Genomic DNA, 16,255 nt, shown 5'->3' on the forward strand with positions numbered 1-16,255 from the left:
TGAACAAACACTATAAAACAATGCTATTAATTTTCCAGTGAATCGCACAGTCCCATAGGAGATATTTGGGACAAGAAGGATGGAGGAGGAGCATAGCAGAGTTGTTGCTTTATGTTGAGAGGAAGTAGATAACCACAGTAGCAATAAGAGCTCAAATCGTCCAGCACTCTTCTGGTTTTATTTCAAACCCTCCTGCCTGACCCAGGACTACCAGCATAAAAGAAAGGTTGCTTAACCCTTTTCTGTGTTGAAGCCGCTGGTAAGTAAAGCTTATTTGACATATTACTTCTATAACAGTGAAAAAAAAAAAAAGCTGGGCATGCCCTTTTATTAAAGTATTGTATTGAAATTATATGTCAGTTCAAATATCCTTGTGTCGGAAGCCTTTTCTGGCCATTACATGTGAAACTAAAAAGGGCGAGGCTCAATACTGCTGTGAGTGGAAGGTCTTCATCTGTGTATGTGGCTCATGTTGCTCTAATTGTTTTAAGATGGATTTGCGGTGAGACAGAGCGAGGCTTGCAGGGACTAACTTGGCTTATTCCCTATGAGCAACAGACTAACCAGCAAACACTGTGGCTCTGCATTCTTTCTTCCTTGTTTATACATAAAAGCAGCTCAAGCAGCTCTGTTTAGACTTGTCTTTAAGTAGCGACTTTCTTTATGTGCCTATGTGTGTCTTTTGTCCTTTGTGACAACTGATCTAAGCAAAATGCAATTTAAAAAAAAAAGGTATTACTCAGGAAGCACTCGGGGCTCTAAAAGATCAAGTATAGACTTGTGAGAGCAAAGTCCTTCCAGCTCAAACCGTCCTTCTCCTCACCTTTCCCACAAAGTAATTTACTGTAAGTTGCTGCTGTCCACTGCTTCCAGTCAGCCAGCTCTGACGTAAGAGCAACTCTCCACTATTACTGCATTATTAATGACAGCAATCACTGTCCAGCTTTCCAGTGTAGCAACTTGAACTTTGATAGTGCATGAGCCACTTCAATACTTTGCATTTCATAGGCAAATTGTGTAATTTTACTTCCCTGCTTTTATTTACAACCTTCAACAATCAATAAAATGACACACTTTACTGAGTAACCAGCATTTTACTATTAAAGGTGACTTTATTCACATAAGTTTGTATTCTGTGTTTCTACTTTAGGGGAGTATTTTTCACTCTGCCTCTAGCCAAAAAAAAACAAAAAACGTATGTCCTCCTGTAAAAAAGGACTGAGTAGGTTGTAGAACGTAGAAAGCTTTGCCACGAGGGGGTTTGGAAGCATGAGTAGTTCAACAAAGCAGAAGAATTCCCCTTGAGACCGGAGAGTGTTGGTCATCATGTGTCACGAGTCCTGTGACATACATTATGTGACGAATCAGTGAATTATAGCAAAAGTATGGCATTTTGAAAACACCTGAAGATTCATATTTAGTAACTAACCCTGATGCCAAACTGTAAATGCACAATTGTAATTTTTTGACTGAATACAGGAAACTGGCTCTCATTTTGGTGCCAAGCGACATGGTCTCATATTTCAGCTTTAAAATGGGTGCCTCCCTATATGGGGGTGATATTTTAACAAACAATTCTGCTGGTCATATAATAGGTTTAGGGAACAATGACCTACATGGGTGTTAAGGTTGGAGGAAAAACGTCGCCATGAGGATGTTGTCTGGAAAAATCAGCCAATCAGATAAGCAGGTCAACCATAACTATGACCTTAGAAGTATGAGCAATGATATGACAGAGTCTGTACTGATGATGTCATGTGAAAGATGCATAGGGAAGTTGGAGAGAAGGCCCCAAAACTAGAAACACAGTCAGCTAGTTGAATATATATTATCAATAACTGTGTACTGCTATAAATGATATAATTTTAAATTAAGTACTTTTGATATTTTAAGTGTAGTTTTATAACAATACTTCTCCACTCATTTGAAATAACAATAAGTTACTTTTAATAAAGCACTTTTACTGTGTGGTTTTGGCTTTTCTACCAGAGAGAAGTTCTCCCATATCAGATATAATCCACACCCGCAGTGAAAGCTTTTTAGATTAAACCATAAATAGTAAGCTTGTTGTCTGCACGTGGGACAGGTTAACTTGACTATACCCTGGGGATGGTCACTTAAGTTTGGTGTGGAAAGAGGATGTGAGACATTCGTTTCACACCACAAAGACAATTTGAGTCATCATTCGACTTTCAATTCAATACATTGAGCAACTATCGCTCAATGTATATGTTAGTGATATGTTAGTATATGTTTATGTCCGATAGCATTAAACAGTCGAATCTAAAATAATCCTTCACAGTGGTTGTAAATGCAAAAGTGGCTCCTGATTGTTTGTCTCTGGTTTCACTAAAACCGACCCTTTCGCTAGCTTTTCCACGTAGCCCTTACTAGATGATGGAAATGCCAGCTTAAGTTATTCATTTACTAACTTTTTTTTTTCTGGCAGCAATTCTTCCAGTTGGGCAAACGGAATGGATGTAAAATTGATCCAGTGTTTTTTTTTAATTATATACAGTAGATTACAATGTAAATCTAATAACACCAAGACAAATCATATGTAATTTGAGCTGAAAACATTGCTATTTTTCTAATAGTGTAATAAAAGGTGAAATCCATGTACTACATTTGTACTTCTTAGCATAAATTTCATGAATAATGCAAATATTTCTTAGTTTCAGTCAAGCTTTCAGAAGATGGACAAAGGACACCCACCACACGAGTCAGCTCCACCATACCCAGGTCCACCTATGAACTACTGTGCCCCTATGCCTCAGCCGGGCTTCGTCGCGGGTGGACCTCCTCCTCCTCCTGGATACCAAGGTAGTAAATATCTGCGGTCAGAGCTCAAGTGAAAAGACAATGGATTCTCCAACACAAATTACGATTTCTGTTAAAGATAATTATATTGTACACTCACTGGCCACTTTATTAGGTACAACTGTACAATGTAATAGAGCAGCTCTGTCACGACTTCTACTTAGATTATAATTACTCAGCTTTTAAGTTGAAACTTTCAGTAAGGTTATAATTCTTCTATTCTATTCTTATTGAGGTCACAGTGGGGGGTGGGGTCAAACTGGAAAGCATTAGATTAACATGTGGTTCTAAGTTTTTGGCTCCCTCATTCATTTTAAACAGTGTGGCCAAAACATTATGTATATTTGTTCTTACCACATGCTTTTTATTGCCTGTAGGCAACTTACAAATGCATATTCAATCACAGGATGTTAAAAATGTGTATCTACCCAAAATCCACCAAAAACATTACCCCACATACATTACAAATTTTATGCATGGAATATTCTTTTGGTCGCTGATATCTCAAAGTATCTGTCTTAAACTGTGTTTTTTTTTAACCCAGGTTATCCTTATGCTCCAGCCCAATCTGCACCTGCTACAATAGGTGAGGCCACACATCAGATTCAAAATAATATTCTTCTATGTAAGACACAAACACATCTTTGTGAGTGTTATGAATGCACACGCACACATCCAGGCCCATTTAACTATTGAGCAGTGCTTTCCTGTTCACAGACTGACAAGTGAGACAAAGTGATGGCAAAGTCCACGGCCTCCTATCCGACTGATCTAAACAATATGCTAGTTGTTGCCTCAGCGCTTAACAAAAAGCAATTGCTCAGTGCTGGGTCTGTGTAGTCATATTTTGAGTATTAAGTTTGCAGCACATCTCGGGAAAATTGCCAGGATATTGCTTCTTCACACGAACTCCACACGTGAAGTTTTTACAGTAGCAAATGTAAACTGTGTTGAAATTATCCCATTTGGACTGATTATTTTTATTTACATTATACGTTCATTGCACCCACTGAGATCAGTCTGAGCTACCTTCTGGTACTTTGATTTGGATTGCCCAGAAGCTTCATTACAATACAGTGATCAAGGAAAAGCTATTGGTCAAGCAGAGAACTCAATGTAGAACAGGCTCGAGCAGCCTCTGCTGGCCCTCCTGAGTCAGTGCATGTCATTCTCAAATTTGATGAAGTTTACAGTAACGTAAGCAATGTGTGACCAGCTGGCAAAAGCAGTTACACATATTAAATTGTACGTGTGTTGAAAACAAACTGTATGAGCCAACCAGGGTTTTCCCTGTTTTTGTTTATATTGTCCATTGTAAGGCCAGTTAGATTAAGAAGTGTACGTATAAGTGTACTGATGATGTCATTAATGACATCATATAACTGTGTTTGAAGTTTGGCTTTTAAGTTTGTGTGACTAGTTGTCGTAGAAACTGTGTATACAAAAAGTTTGTTAGAAGAGCGGGAGTTCAGCTCAGCCTTTGGAAAGAACCGCCACAGCTATAGGAGCCACAAGGTACAGCTATTAGAGATTTAATTGATTTGGGAACGTGTTTGTGAAATTACAATTTGCCATCGTGTGCTGTAAAATCACTCTGTTATCAGTGGAGAACAGTGGAATTCAGTAACAGCTCGGTGTTCTTCCTAAAACATTCTCTAGAGTGGATAATTGTTTGACCACCGGATACCATTAAGATCATCTCCACACAAACACAAAAAACGTCAGCTAGTGCCTGACGAGCTGCAGGATCCTTCTTCGTATTGTCTCTCTCGCTATGCATTCTTGTGGATTTGACTCAGTATGTTTTCAGCTATGTGTCCAAGGAACTCAAAAAGTGTACAATTGCCAGTTGTTGGTGAACACATACTGCAGGTTGAACTCATTCTAGTCGTGGGGAACTGCTCAAAAATTAAGTTTGTATAAGTGAATGTAGAGAAACCTGGTATTTTATTCATATCTATATATTTCTGATCCAGTGACTCACGTGATGGTAGCACCTGCACTACATGATGTTCCGGGACAAACAGTGTGTCCTCATTGCCAGCAGTCAGTGGTCACCCAGACAGAGCACAGAACAGGCCTGCTGACGTGGGCCATTTGTGGTGGACTCGCCCTATTTGGGTAAGAACAACCTTTTGTGAATAAACTCGCAGCACATACTGAAATGATGTGAAACCATAGAAAAACACACAAAACATCCAAATTACTTCCGAAACACAACTATAATTAACTATGTTTCCACCTACAGGTGTTTTCTTTGCTGCTGTATCCCATTCTGTGTTGATTCCTGTAAAGACGTGGAGCATCGTTGTCCAAACTGCCACAATATTGTCTACATATACAAGCGAATGTGATTGTATCTCAAGAGTACATGACAAGGCTGAACTCAGTACTTATCTTCCTGTATAGTTTAATAACCTTACTTGCTCTACATTATGTCCATATTGTAACAAAATAATCGAAAATGCACTTATTATCTTTTGATTTAGAGCACATTTTCTGTGTGAAACTATAGTGTGTGCTTTTACTTTTGTAAATGCCAATGCAATAAACTTTCGGACATACACTGATCAGGCATAACATAACACAATATTTTTGCTACCTCATTTCTTTTAAATATACAGCTGTACCTCAGTTGGTAAAGGCAGTCGTCCGCGGACCACAGGGTCAATAGTTTGATCCCCGGTCCCGGCTATTTGTCGAAGTGTCTCTGTGCAAACACTGAACCCCCAACGGCCCATTCCCGTCCCCAGCTCTGGAGTGCCGGTCCAAGCCCGGTAGGAATTGGGGAGGGTTCCACCCTTTAAAAGTCAAACTTATTGCAAAGCGTATTGAATTGCAATAAATTGGACAGATGGTCATAATGTGATGTCTGATCAGTGTACATATTTTTACCAATCTGTGAAACATTTATTAAATATATATAACAAGAAATATGTATTCAAACATATATATATATATATATATAAAAACAATAAAAAGACTTGTTTTCAGTTGCCTGCTGTGTCTGCAGTATGATTTGCTTAAACAAGTTGTACTTTTGCTGCACTCAGTGACACATTTGATGTTGGATTTTTTTCATGGTTGAAAACTCTCTTGAACTCGGACTCTGACTGGGACTTGGGGCAATTTCAAGACTCGCACTTCACCGGTTTAATAGCAGCACTGATAGAAATGTTTACAAATGGTGCTAAATTGTGGTGCGTTGCATTAATCGAAGAAAAAAGAATAGAGACCGTATCTATCCAGATTTCTGTTTTACGTTAGACTTTTGGAAGTATTGAAAACTCACTGAACTACTGTTATAGTGAAGATATCTTAAAAAACTGATTAATCTCAGGCAGGTTCTGAAACTTTCTCACATTTATGAGATGCCGAACTGAGAATTACAAGATCAGCATCTTGTAAATATGTTATCTGGATCTTATAACTCGTAAATAGAGATTTGTAGTTCTGTAACTCATAATTACAAGATCAGTTCCTCATAATCATGAGATTAGGGCTGTATTTTGTTCCGTTGAGAATGCAGTGTGCCGCCGTACTTAATCAACTAAAGGCTGTTTAATTCACAAAATAACTGTGCATGTTGTGACCAAATCAATATAATTATTATGTGTCTTTTTTCCTCATCCATTGCTGACTTCAGTCTGTGTTTTACTGCTGTGCACAGTAGCAGACTGCACAGTGTAATGTTCACGTTCCTATGGGTCGTACAAGAAGAAAAAACAACATGTTGTTTAGGTTTGACAATTTGTTAAATATTTAACTGTTGAACTGTACTAATTTGAAACTTGTGCCATTACAGGTTGTAATTAGGCCAATATGTTGCGGCTGCACCTGGTTCACGCTTCTTGTGGAATTTACTCCTCTGAGAGGTTCAGTCCTGTCCTATTTCACAGTGTGGCTTAAACAAACCTCTGTCAGTGAACATTTTTAAAACAAATCATACTGGCTTAAAGACAGAAATATGTCAGTAAGACCGCTTTGCGACCAATGAAGTACACTGACAGACCATGTTAAAAACTATAACCGAACAGTATGGTGCCTCAGGTTGGATTATGTGATGATAAAACCTTTTTGAAAAAGTCAGCTTGTTCGCTGATTTTGATTCCTGCTTAAAAAACAGTGTTTTGGTTCAGGAAGACAGAGATAGAGGAAAAGATGGATAGTGGGAGAAACAGGAAATGATTCAGCTAAACAAAGCTGAAAACACACTTTAGAAATGAACTATTGCTGTGGGCAACAGTGCCAACTACTGTAATATTTTGCAATTACACACTGTACAATAGAATGTACATAATAACCCCCTATGACCATATGTAAGTTTAAGCAGCTTACATTAATATTTAAGTGTTCCATCATTTAAATACTTAAAGTGAGAAATTCACAGGCAACTGTACCCTTATCTTCAACACACCTTAAACAAACGTGACACTTTTAGATTTGTTGCATGGGTGGTCTCAAAGTGAAACTATTGTTTTGTAACTCGCATGGGTGGTGACCAACGGAAATCCTGGAAAAGAGAGTGAAACCAGAGCTAAAAAGTAGCCTATAAAAGGTTTTGTGTTGCTACTCTTTAAACACTGATCTGCCACTTTGTCCAGAGACACATAAGCACAGGTAAATACGTTCTTTGTCCTCAGATATGGTAAGAAAAGCTACAAACTACAGTATTGAACGTTTTCAAACCTTTCAAGTAGAAACATGCTCCAAAGACAGGCTTAACGTCATAACAAAAACTATTTGAAGTACTAGGCAGAGCGTTGGATACCAGAGCAGATTAGCTTTAAGTAAAGGATCCAAACACTATCTGCACATTTACATGTAAATCTCTTATTTTACAGATATGGGAGGATGTAAGTACTGACCTGTCACTGTTACCTGTTTAATGACATTATTCAAAGAATATATCTCATGATGTTTTGTGTAGGATGGATGTAATTTTGTCAGACTGTAGGTTAACACACAGTGTGTTTTACCTTTAGCACTCCTTAGTCAGCCATGGAGGCCTTTGCCAGAGTGAGTATATAGTCATTATAGATTTCTCTGTATATATTTCTAGTCCTTAAAAAAGTCAACAGTTTATTCCAACATTTCTTTATTATTTAACAGGACCAAGGAAAGTCTTAATTTTGTGAAATCATACAAACCTAAAAACAAGGAAGTCAAACATCTCAGAATTCTGCTTCAAGGGCCAGTTGGTGCTGGCAAGTCCAGTTTCATCAACTCTGTTGACAGTGTTTTACAAGGCAGAGTAACTGGTCGAGCTTTGACTGATGCTATCTCTGGGAAAAGCTTTACAAGAAAAGTAAGAATACCTGTTGGTTTTTGTAATTTTGAAGAAAGGAATTTCAGGATTCTTCGAGAATATAAAGTTAAAAAATGTTTGACGTTTAAAACTTAATGGAGGTGCATAAAACTGCATCTAATGATTTTCCACAATATGTACAAAAACGCATAGATAAATAACATTACCACGACACAGAGACTTTTTCAAAAAATTGTAACTATTTGTGTTGTCTCAGGAATTACACATTTGTCAGAGATGTGCTAAAATGGTGTCATTAATGTTTTACAGTACAAAAGTTACAAAATGCGCAAAGATGAACAGAACTATTGTTCTTTCATTTTGAATGACATCATGGGCTTTGAAAAAAACACTTGTGATGGAGTCCACAAGAAAGACATCATACTGGCTCTGATGGGACATATGAAAGAAGGCTACGAGGTACAATCCTTTAAACACTAGCCCCCTTCATATTTTTATTTAGTGTAAATCACTAAAGTGCTTTGTTAAAATTATTAATGTTTAACAACTGTGATCTTGCTTTGTGTACTTCCGTTCATTCTACTGTAGCTTGAGGATGAATGTGCACCCTCACTTTATTATTTTCTAGTTCACTCCTGGCAAACGATTGATGGAGAATGACCGAAACTACTACTCATGTCCCACTCCAGATGACAAAGTTCACGTTTTGGTTTCTGTTGTTCCTGCTGGCTTAGTATCTATTTTGTCTGATGACATTTTTAAGAAGATGAGAGATGTTAGAATTGCTGCTAGTGAAATAGGTATTGTAACATCCCAGTTTCTGTGTGTGGACTAATGGTGCCATATAAGTTTTTATGAATCAAAAACAAGTGTTACAAACTTTGATTATATGTTACGGCATTTACAGGAATTCCCCAAATTGCTCTTCTCACCAAAGTTGATGAAGCCTGTCCTAAAGTCCGAAAGGATATTAAAAATATCTACAAGAGCAAGTACCTGAAAGAAAAGTCTCTATTTTTAAAAGTATGTTTTTGAATTCTACATGTACAAATGTAACTTAAGCTACAGTTCCCCATTTCAGCACTGTCTCATTTTTATACCACTTTCCATTTATTGATTCACTTAAATGTTGTAATTTTAACACTTAGGTCCTCATATTCCACAAGTTGCTGGGCATTCCACTGAACTGCATCTTTCTTGTGGAGAATTACGATTCAACATTTCAAATAAACAATGACAAGAATGCTCAAATACTGTGCGCACTAAGAAAGATGATCGAGTTGGGAGAAGACTACCTCAATGAGTTGGAATGATTTGAGTACACTGTAAAAAAGATGTAAATTTACATGCAATGTTGCGTAAAATTTCATATCATTTTACATAGTTTTTTTTTTTAAATAAGGGTCAAATATTACTAAATTTACATCTAATCACCATTTTTTTATTTTTTGCAATCAATTTATAATTAAATCCCAAATTACAAAAAAGTCAACCCTTTTTTAAAAAATATAATTAAAACGAAATAATTTGACAAAACACACATATTTTTACAATATTTTGTTAGTAAAAAAAACACAAAAATATTAAATTTACAGTCAAAACAAATAAATAAAAAATGTGTAAGACTATCTTTTATAAATATTGCAAATGTTTGTGATTATACTTCATATATGTATTTTTGTTAAGTTAATTAACACTCAAAGATTATATTTACATAAAAGATGCAGAAGTGTGTTTTAAAAAATATTGCAAATGCTTATGTGTAAACTACATGTACGTATTTTTACAATGTTCTGTTAGTAATATTGCAATATGGAGTTACTTTTACTCTCAAAATGTATGATTACAAAGAAGATGTGTTGTATTTTATAAATATTGCTAATGCTCGTGATAATACTACATTGTTTTATTACAATAGTGAGCACAATGATTTTACACCAAAAAATTGAAATTACAAAAATATGCAAAGCTGTATTTTATAAATATTGTCAATGTTTGTGACTGTACTATATTACCATATTTTTACAATTTGTTAGAAAAAACGTGACTAGAAATTAGAAAAGATGCAGGGCTTTGTTTTACTAATATTGGTCACAATGATCACATGATCATGATCACAGTACAATGTTAAAGAAGACAGATTTATATTACAGACCGCTCTACCTTCCTGTGCCACCATTGCCCCTACCTATACAAGCTTTTGATAGTAAAAAAACTCATAAATGTATTTTATACACATAATAAAAAGTGTTCAAGAATGTCTGTTATAATTATCACTATTTGTGACTGTACATGTCATGTAGCTAATATTTCACATTATTTTACAACATTTAAAATGTTTTTTGGGTCAAATAACTTTAAACTTACAGATAGTGACCGGTATTTTAATTTTTATTATATTTTGACATCAATTTAATTAAATCAATAATTAGATTTAAATAAATCCATAATTTAAAAAAACTGTCAGCTGTTATTTTTTGAAATACCATCAGAACTTGTAATTTGACAACATAAATGTGTTTTTACTATGTTTTGTTAGTAAAACTAATCAAACATTAATTTTATAGTCAAAACAAATAGTTTTAAAAAACGTAAAAGTTTTTGTTTCCTAAATGTTGCCAATGCTTGTGTCTGTACTACATGTATGTATTTTTAGAAGATTTTGTTAGTAATAATACAATATGAACATACTTCTAAATGTATAATTACAAAAAAGATACATTGACTGTACACTATATAGAAAATTGGGAAGGTAACATCTCATATAATTTTACAACGTTTGAATATGTTTTTAAATAAGTGTGATATATTTTTAAATTTACCGATTATGACCTTTATTGAATTTTTTTTATTTATAATTTTTCAAAAATTGAAAGTCACGTGTCAGTTTTCAGTTTGAAAATGTGGAGCCGAATGATTGAAGCAGTTCTCTGCTCAATGTGAGGAGCAGAGCAGAGCAGAGCTACATGTTGGTCTGAGAAGGCAAAGTGCTTCAGCTTAACACCACAGTAAGTTCTGTCTTCAATCCCTATCATGTGTTAAATTTGTTAACCACAGAAAAGCAGTTTTGTTAAGAATAATGCGTTTTTTTCTACTCGTAATAAACAGCACATTTATTTTTAGCCCAACTTAAGCCTGAGACACAACAAATACCCTTCACATTAGTTACAAAGGTAGCTAAAGATTCTCCGTAGTTCTAAACACACCCAGTATATGTCAGTTGGTTGGGAGGCTTAATTTTCTTCCTGACATGTAACACATCTTGTAATATAACTTGCACGAAAAAACATTTAAACAGAACTGCTATTTAATTTTCTTTGTTTTTTTTTTTTGTCTTTTTAGAGAACAAATGGAACATTCCAGTGTGTACACAGTCAGTAACAAAAACACGAGGAACAGGATTCTACACAAAACTGCTCTCCATCTGTAGCTAAAAATTCTATCAGGTAAGACAATATATGTATTTTTCTTTATACTGAGCATCTTTGGCGCAAATATATTTGGCACTGTGTTTCAAGTAATGCCAGTTTTATATGGGCACTCTTCTTGGTATTAATATATTCATGTTACTGCGGTAACTGACTCTGTGAACCTAACCTGCCCTCTGGCAGTTTCCCTCTTTCTCCTGACTTTGTGAAGGCCATTCCAATAACCTGCTTTATCCATTTCACAACCAGCTTTGTGTGCTTGTCCTGTTAAAGGAACCACATGTATTTAAGTTTCAAACATTTGTCTGATGGTTTGAAGTTATGTTGAAGAAATCTGAGTATCCCTTCTTTTGTAAGAATGTAAGAATGTTACAATGTTTACCATGTTGACCATTTTAGTGTAAGGTGTTAGTGATTGCTAATGAGAACAAAATGCGTCTTATGCAGATATTTGGTCATATTCCAAACTTGTGATCACATGTATGGACTCCAAGTGTGAATTTTACAGACCGTGTCACACCAACTAACAACTCATAAAGGTCAATTATGGACATAATGTAATGTTCATGATCCTATGGCTCGTACAAGAAGAAAAATCAACTTGTATTGTTGTTTAGGTTTGACCATTTGTTGAATATTGAACTGTTCTGTATTAATTTGAACATTTTTAAAACAAATCATACTGGTTTAAAAAGACTGACAGACCATGTTCAAAACTATAACCGAACAGTATGGTGCATCAGGTTGGATTATGTGATGATAAAACCTTCACCTGTCTGTCAAGAGAAAATGCTGGGATTAATGCAGGATTAATGCAAAAAGGATAGTGGAAGAAACAGAAAATGATTCAGCTAATTATTGTAAGTCACATATGGGTGGTCTCAAAGTGAAATTGAAGGAAAGAACGAGAAACCAAAAGGGAAACCAAAGCTAAAGACTCCATTACCACTGATCAGCCACTTTGTCCAGAGACACAAAAGCACAGGTAAGGACTTTCTGTTTGTCCTCAGATATGGTACTAAAAGCTACAAACTACAGTATTGAACTTTTTCAAACCTTTTAAGTAAGACATGCTCCAAAGACATGGTCAATATTTGAAGTACTGGTTGTAGAGGATACCAGAGCAGATTTGTTTTAAGTAAAGGATCTAAACACTTCCAGGTGTCATCCACATTTATATGTAAATCTCTTATTTTACAGATATGGGAGGATGTAAGTACTGACCTGTCACTGTTACCTGTTTAATGACATTATTTGAAGAATTTAATACATGATGTTACATGTGTAGTAGGAGTAATACAGCTTTGTTTACAGTAAGCAATATGTTTTTCCTTTACCAGCATCTAGTCAGCCATGGAGGTCTTTGCCAGAGTGAGTATGAATAAATAAAAAGTCAGAAACCCAGTATATACCAAAATTTTTTAGCTGAATTTGTTTCTACTCTGCAAACAAATTTAGAACTCAAAAACAATGAGTAAAGGGGTTTTTTCACCCTGCAGTTGCCGCTAACTTGATGAAAGCCAGTAAGAAGTTCATGTTGTAGATAACTGAGTAAAGTTAAGTAAAAAAATCCAAGTTAGGGTTACTATTGGAGTTTACAAACCATTCGGTTGTTACCAAATCAAATGGTTTGTTACTGTTTTGACAGATTTTCTGTATGTCACTGCAGATCATTAGTCACATTGTAGTGCAATGAATAATAAAAATCATACAATATTTTAATATAGTGTTTTTTTTCTTATTTAACAGGAGCAAGGAATGTCTTGATTTTGTGAAATCATACAAACCTCAAAACAAGGAAGTCAAACATCTCAGAATTCTGCTTCATGGACCAGTTGGTGCTGGCAAGTCCAATTTCATCAACTCTGTTGACAGTGTTTTACAAGGCAGAGTAACTGGTCGAGCTTTGACAGATGCTACCTCTGGGAAAAGCTTTACAAAAAAAGTATGAAAACCTGTCGGTTGTTTTAATTGTCCATAAATCTTAAAGAATTTCATACATTTTAGGACTTAAAAAACATGATTAAAATTGCAGCAGATGGTAAAGTGACTACATTAATATATTAATCATTATTTCATACTGTTGGTAGGTATTTTCCATACAAATTAAATAAATGAAATGTGTTCTTGTTATCTTTGCTGGATTGTCTTCCACAATGGGAGGAGAAATTATCCACTTTGACAAAAGATTTTAGCCATTTGTGTTGCTTCATGAATTGTAGATTTATTAGGGATTATATTAACTGCTGCTATACATTTTCTGCTTTGCAGTACACAACTTACAAAATCCGAAAAGATCAAATCACCTTTTACTCCATCATTTTCAATGACATCATGGGTTTTGAAGACGACACAAACAATGGAATCCATGTGGATGACGTCAAACTGGCTCTGATGGGTCATGTCAAAGAACACTATGAGGTACTATCATTGAACTCTAACATTATTATGCCCTGCAGCATGTCTTTGGCTTCTTTGGCTGTTTTTCTTTGCTGTCCACTGAAGACATTTGAGTTTAAGAGCAAAAGATATAATCAGAATTTTAGCTTTTATTTCATAGTATTTATGCCTTGGTACATTAAACAACAATCGGGCACAACATTAATATGGGTGGTCTTAATAATGTCATGGAGAACAAGGGTCAGCATAGCCACTCTGAGCAGTCTGTGGCTGCACAACCTGTGCAAAGCTGGTAGAATTACACAAATACACACTCAATACTCAAATAAATGTGCCTCAGTGAAGGCGAACCCTCCATAACAAACAAGCAAACAGAAGAAATTAAAAGCCTGGAAAAAGGAACCAGCAATTTGGTGACTTCAGAGAGTTATAGATGGGATGCAGTTACTGCCAACCAAATATATGAAGTTTTATTTTCTTTTTGTTACAACTGTTCTGACTGATACTTTTGGTGTAGATACAATGTGAATGATCTGATAAAACTGGTGCTATCTTCTATGCTGTGTAACATATAAAAGGTGTAAATGCCATAAATTCTTAACTTTAATATGATATCTTTTGATTTTAAACTGTATGTCTGCCCTCGTTCAAACATTGTTTGACTGAACTTCATAATTTTCTAGTTCACTCCTGGGAAGCAGTTGATGAAGGATGACGAAGGCTACAACTCATGTCCCACTCTGGATGATAAAGTTCATGTTCTGCTTTCTGTTGTTCCTGTGAGCTCGATATCTATTTTGAGTGAACGAGTTTTAAAAAAGATGAGAGAAGTTAGACTTGCTGCTAGTGAAATGGGTACTGTAACATCCCAATTTATATTACTATGTGTGGACTACTTGTGCCATATACAATGAATAAAAACACTTTTTTGTATTTTCAGGAATTCCCCAACTGACTGTTCTCACCAAAGTTGATGAAGCCTGTCCTAAGGCTAAAAAAAATCTAAAAGATGTCTATGTGAGCGAGTACCTAAAGGAAATGGTAACTCCTTATTTTTAACAATATGTTTTACAATGATATGTATATGAAGTTACAGTTTCATAATTTGACTTTTTTCTTCCAGTGTCTCATTTTTATACCATTGTACATTTATTGATGTAGTGAGATGTTGTAACTCTTAAACCTACAGGTTGAGAAATTCAGCATGTTAGTGGGCATTCCAGTGAACTGCATCTTTCTTGTGAAGAATTACAATTCCGAAGTCCAAATAAATGATCAGATAAATGCTCAAATACTATGCGCATTGAGACAGATCGTTACCTTTGGAGAAGACTACCTGAACAACCTATAGATCTGCAGCATATGGGCTGCTGACAAAAATTATAAATCTTATAATCTTATATCTTTTAAAATCTTATAAATCTTATATATTTTGCAAGTTTTGAGTACAATATGAATATTCTGTACAATACATGAATGTCTGAACCTTCCCAAGTCTCTGACAAAACTTCAAATTTTATGGTAAAAAAAATTGTAAGCCCAATGTCTTGTCACATTACTTTAGTTGTAGCTGGATGACCCACTCTGCAGATCCTCTAAAAGGATGAGGTTGGTTGCAAGGAAAATGTAATATCTATTTAATAATAACATTGACAGAAAATTGTTTTACTGTTTTACTGTAATTTTATTGTTGTACTGCTTATTGACATACAGCATGCAGTTTTTTTTAAATAAAGCCACTGTCCATTGTCCCCTTGGTTTATTGTTCTGCTCTTGTATACATGACTGAAAAAATGCTCATATTTTGACCAATTTTTTTGTGGGACAACAACTGGCCAGTATAAATATTGACATGGGACATGTCTTGGCCATGTTTGTCCACCATGCATACATAATTCCATAGCGGTGCCCAGATCAAATGGTTCTCCTCGCCCCTTTACACACTTTGTCATTTTAGGGTTTTGTTCTTTTCTTTTGCATCTACGACATGAAATTCATGCACCACATTTCTACCAAGCGACGCCTTTCACTAATCACTTTGCAAACTTTTCCTACAAACATTATTTTGACTTCCCGTGTGTTTCCTATTTTGGCCTCAGTATAAGGGCTGGGCTGTGACAATTTACCAAATTCAGCCTCAAAACCAAAGAGTGCAAACGTGTCAGGATTCTGCTTCATGGACCACTTGGTGATGGCAAGTCCAGGCTCATCAACACTGGAAGCAACTTCACACAAAAAGAAGGCATCCATGTTGATCAAAAAAGTGATTTGTTTGGACAAGATGGGGCTCAACATACTTGGCAAGGGCCACATGATGCAGGTAGAATCTAATTAAAGA

The 16,255-nt window shown here is 35.5% G+C and overlaps 3 protein-coding genes across 5 annotated transcripts; all 3 read left to right on the forward strand.

The window, feature by feature from the left end:
• The first annotated feature begins 13 nt into the window (after window positions 1-13).
• LOC137100220 (LITAF domain-containing protein-like) lies at window positions 14-5,816 on the forward strand. Of its 2 annotated transcripts, none has more exons than XM_067477889.1 (5): window positions 14-259; window positions 2,682-2,823; window positions 3,365-3,406; window positions 4,797-4,941; window positions 5,069-5,816. In XM_067477889.1, exons 2-5 carry the CDS (start codon window positions 2,697-2,699, stop codon window positions 5,172-5,174), a joined length of 420 nt encoding a protein of 139 aa, XP_067333990.1. In that variant the 5' UTR covers window positions 14-259; window positions 2,682-2,696; the 3' UTR covers window positions 5,175-5,816. The 2 variants fall into 2 exon arrangements, with proteins under 2 accessions (XP_067333990.1, XP_067333989.1); XM_067477888.1 differs by having other exon boundaries at window positions 25-259; window positions 2,676-2,823.
• Window positions 5,817-7,329: 1,513 nt separating this feature from the next.
• On the forward strand, window positions 7,330-10,347 carry LOC137099678 (interferon-induced protein 44-like). Of its 2 annotated transcripts, XM_067476829.1 has the most exons (8): window positions 7,330-7,440; window positions 7,665-7,676; window positions 7,806-7,839; window positions 7,933-8,128; window positions 8,399-8,548; window positions 8,718-8,889; window positions 8,997-9,112; window positions 9,238-10,347. In XM_067476829.1, the coding sequence occupies exons 2-8, from the start codon at window positions 7,667-7,669 to the stop codon at window positions 9,400-9,402; spliced, it is 843 nt and encodes a 280-aa protein (XP_067332930.1). In that variant the 5' UTR covers window positions 7,330-7,440; window positions 7,665-7,666; the 3' UTR covers window positions 9,403-10,347. The 2 variants fall into 2 exon arrangements, with proteins under 2 accessions (XP_067332930.1, XP_067332931.1); XM_067476830.1 differs by lacking the exon at window positions 7,330-7,440 and having other exon boundaries at window positions 7,514-7,676.
• A 2,035-nt stretch (window positions 10,348-12,382) lies between these two features.
• Window positions 12,383-15,770, forward strand: LOC137099679 (interferon-induced protein 44-like). Its single transcript, XM_067476831.1, has 8 exons — window positions 12,383-12,502; window positions 12,718-12,729; window positions 12,858-12,888; window positions 13,267-13,462; window positions 13,789-13,938; window positions 14,601-14,772; window positions 14,858-14,958; window positions 15,107-15,770. The coding sequence occupies exons 2-8, from the start codon at window positions 12,720-12,722 to the stop codon at window positions 15,266-15,268; spliced, it is 822 nt and encodes a 273-aa protein (XP_067332932.1). The 5' UTR covers window positions 12,383-12,502; window positions 12,718-12,719; the 3' UTR covers window positions 15,269-15,770.
• The last annotated feature ends 485 nt before the right edge of the window (window positions 15,771-16,255 follow it).

The sequence above is a fragment of the Channa argus genome, chromosome 15 (assembly GCF_033026475.1).
Source record: "Channa argus isolate prfri chromosome 15, Channa argus male v1.0, whole genome shotgun sequence".
Classification (NCBI taxonomy): domain Eukaryota; kingdom Metazoa; phylum Chordata; class Actinopteri; order Anabantiformes; family Channidae; genus Channa; species Channa argus.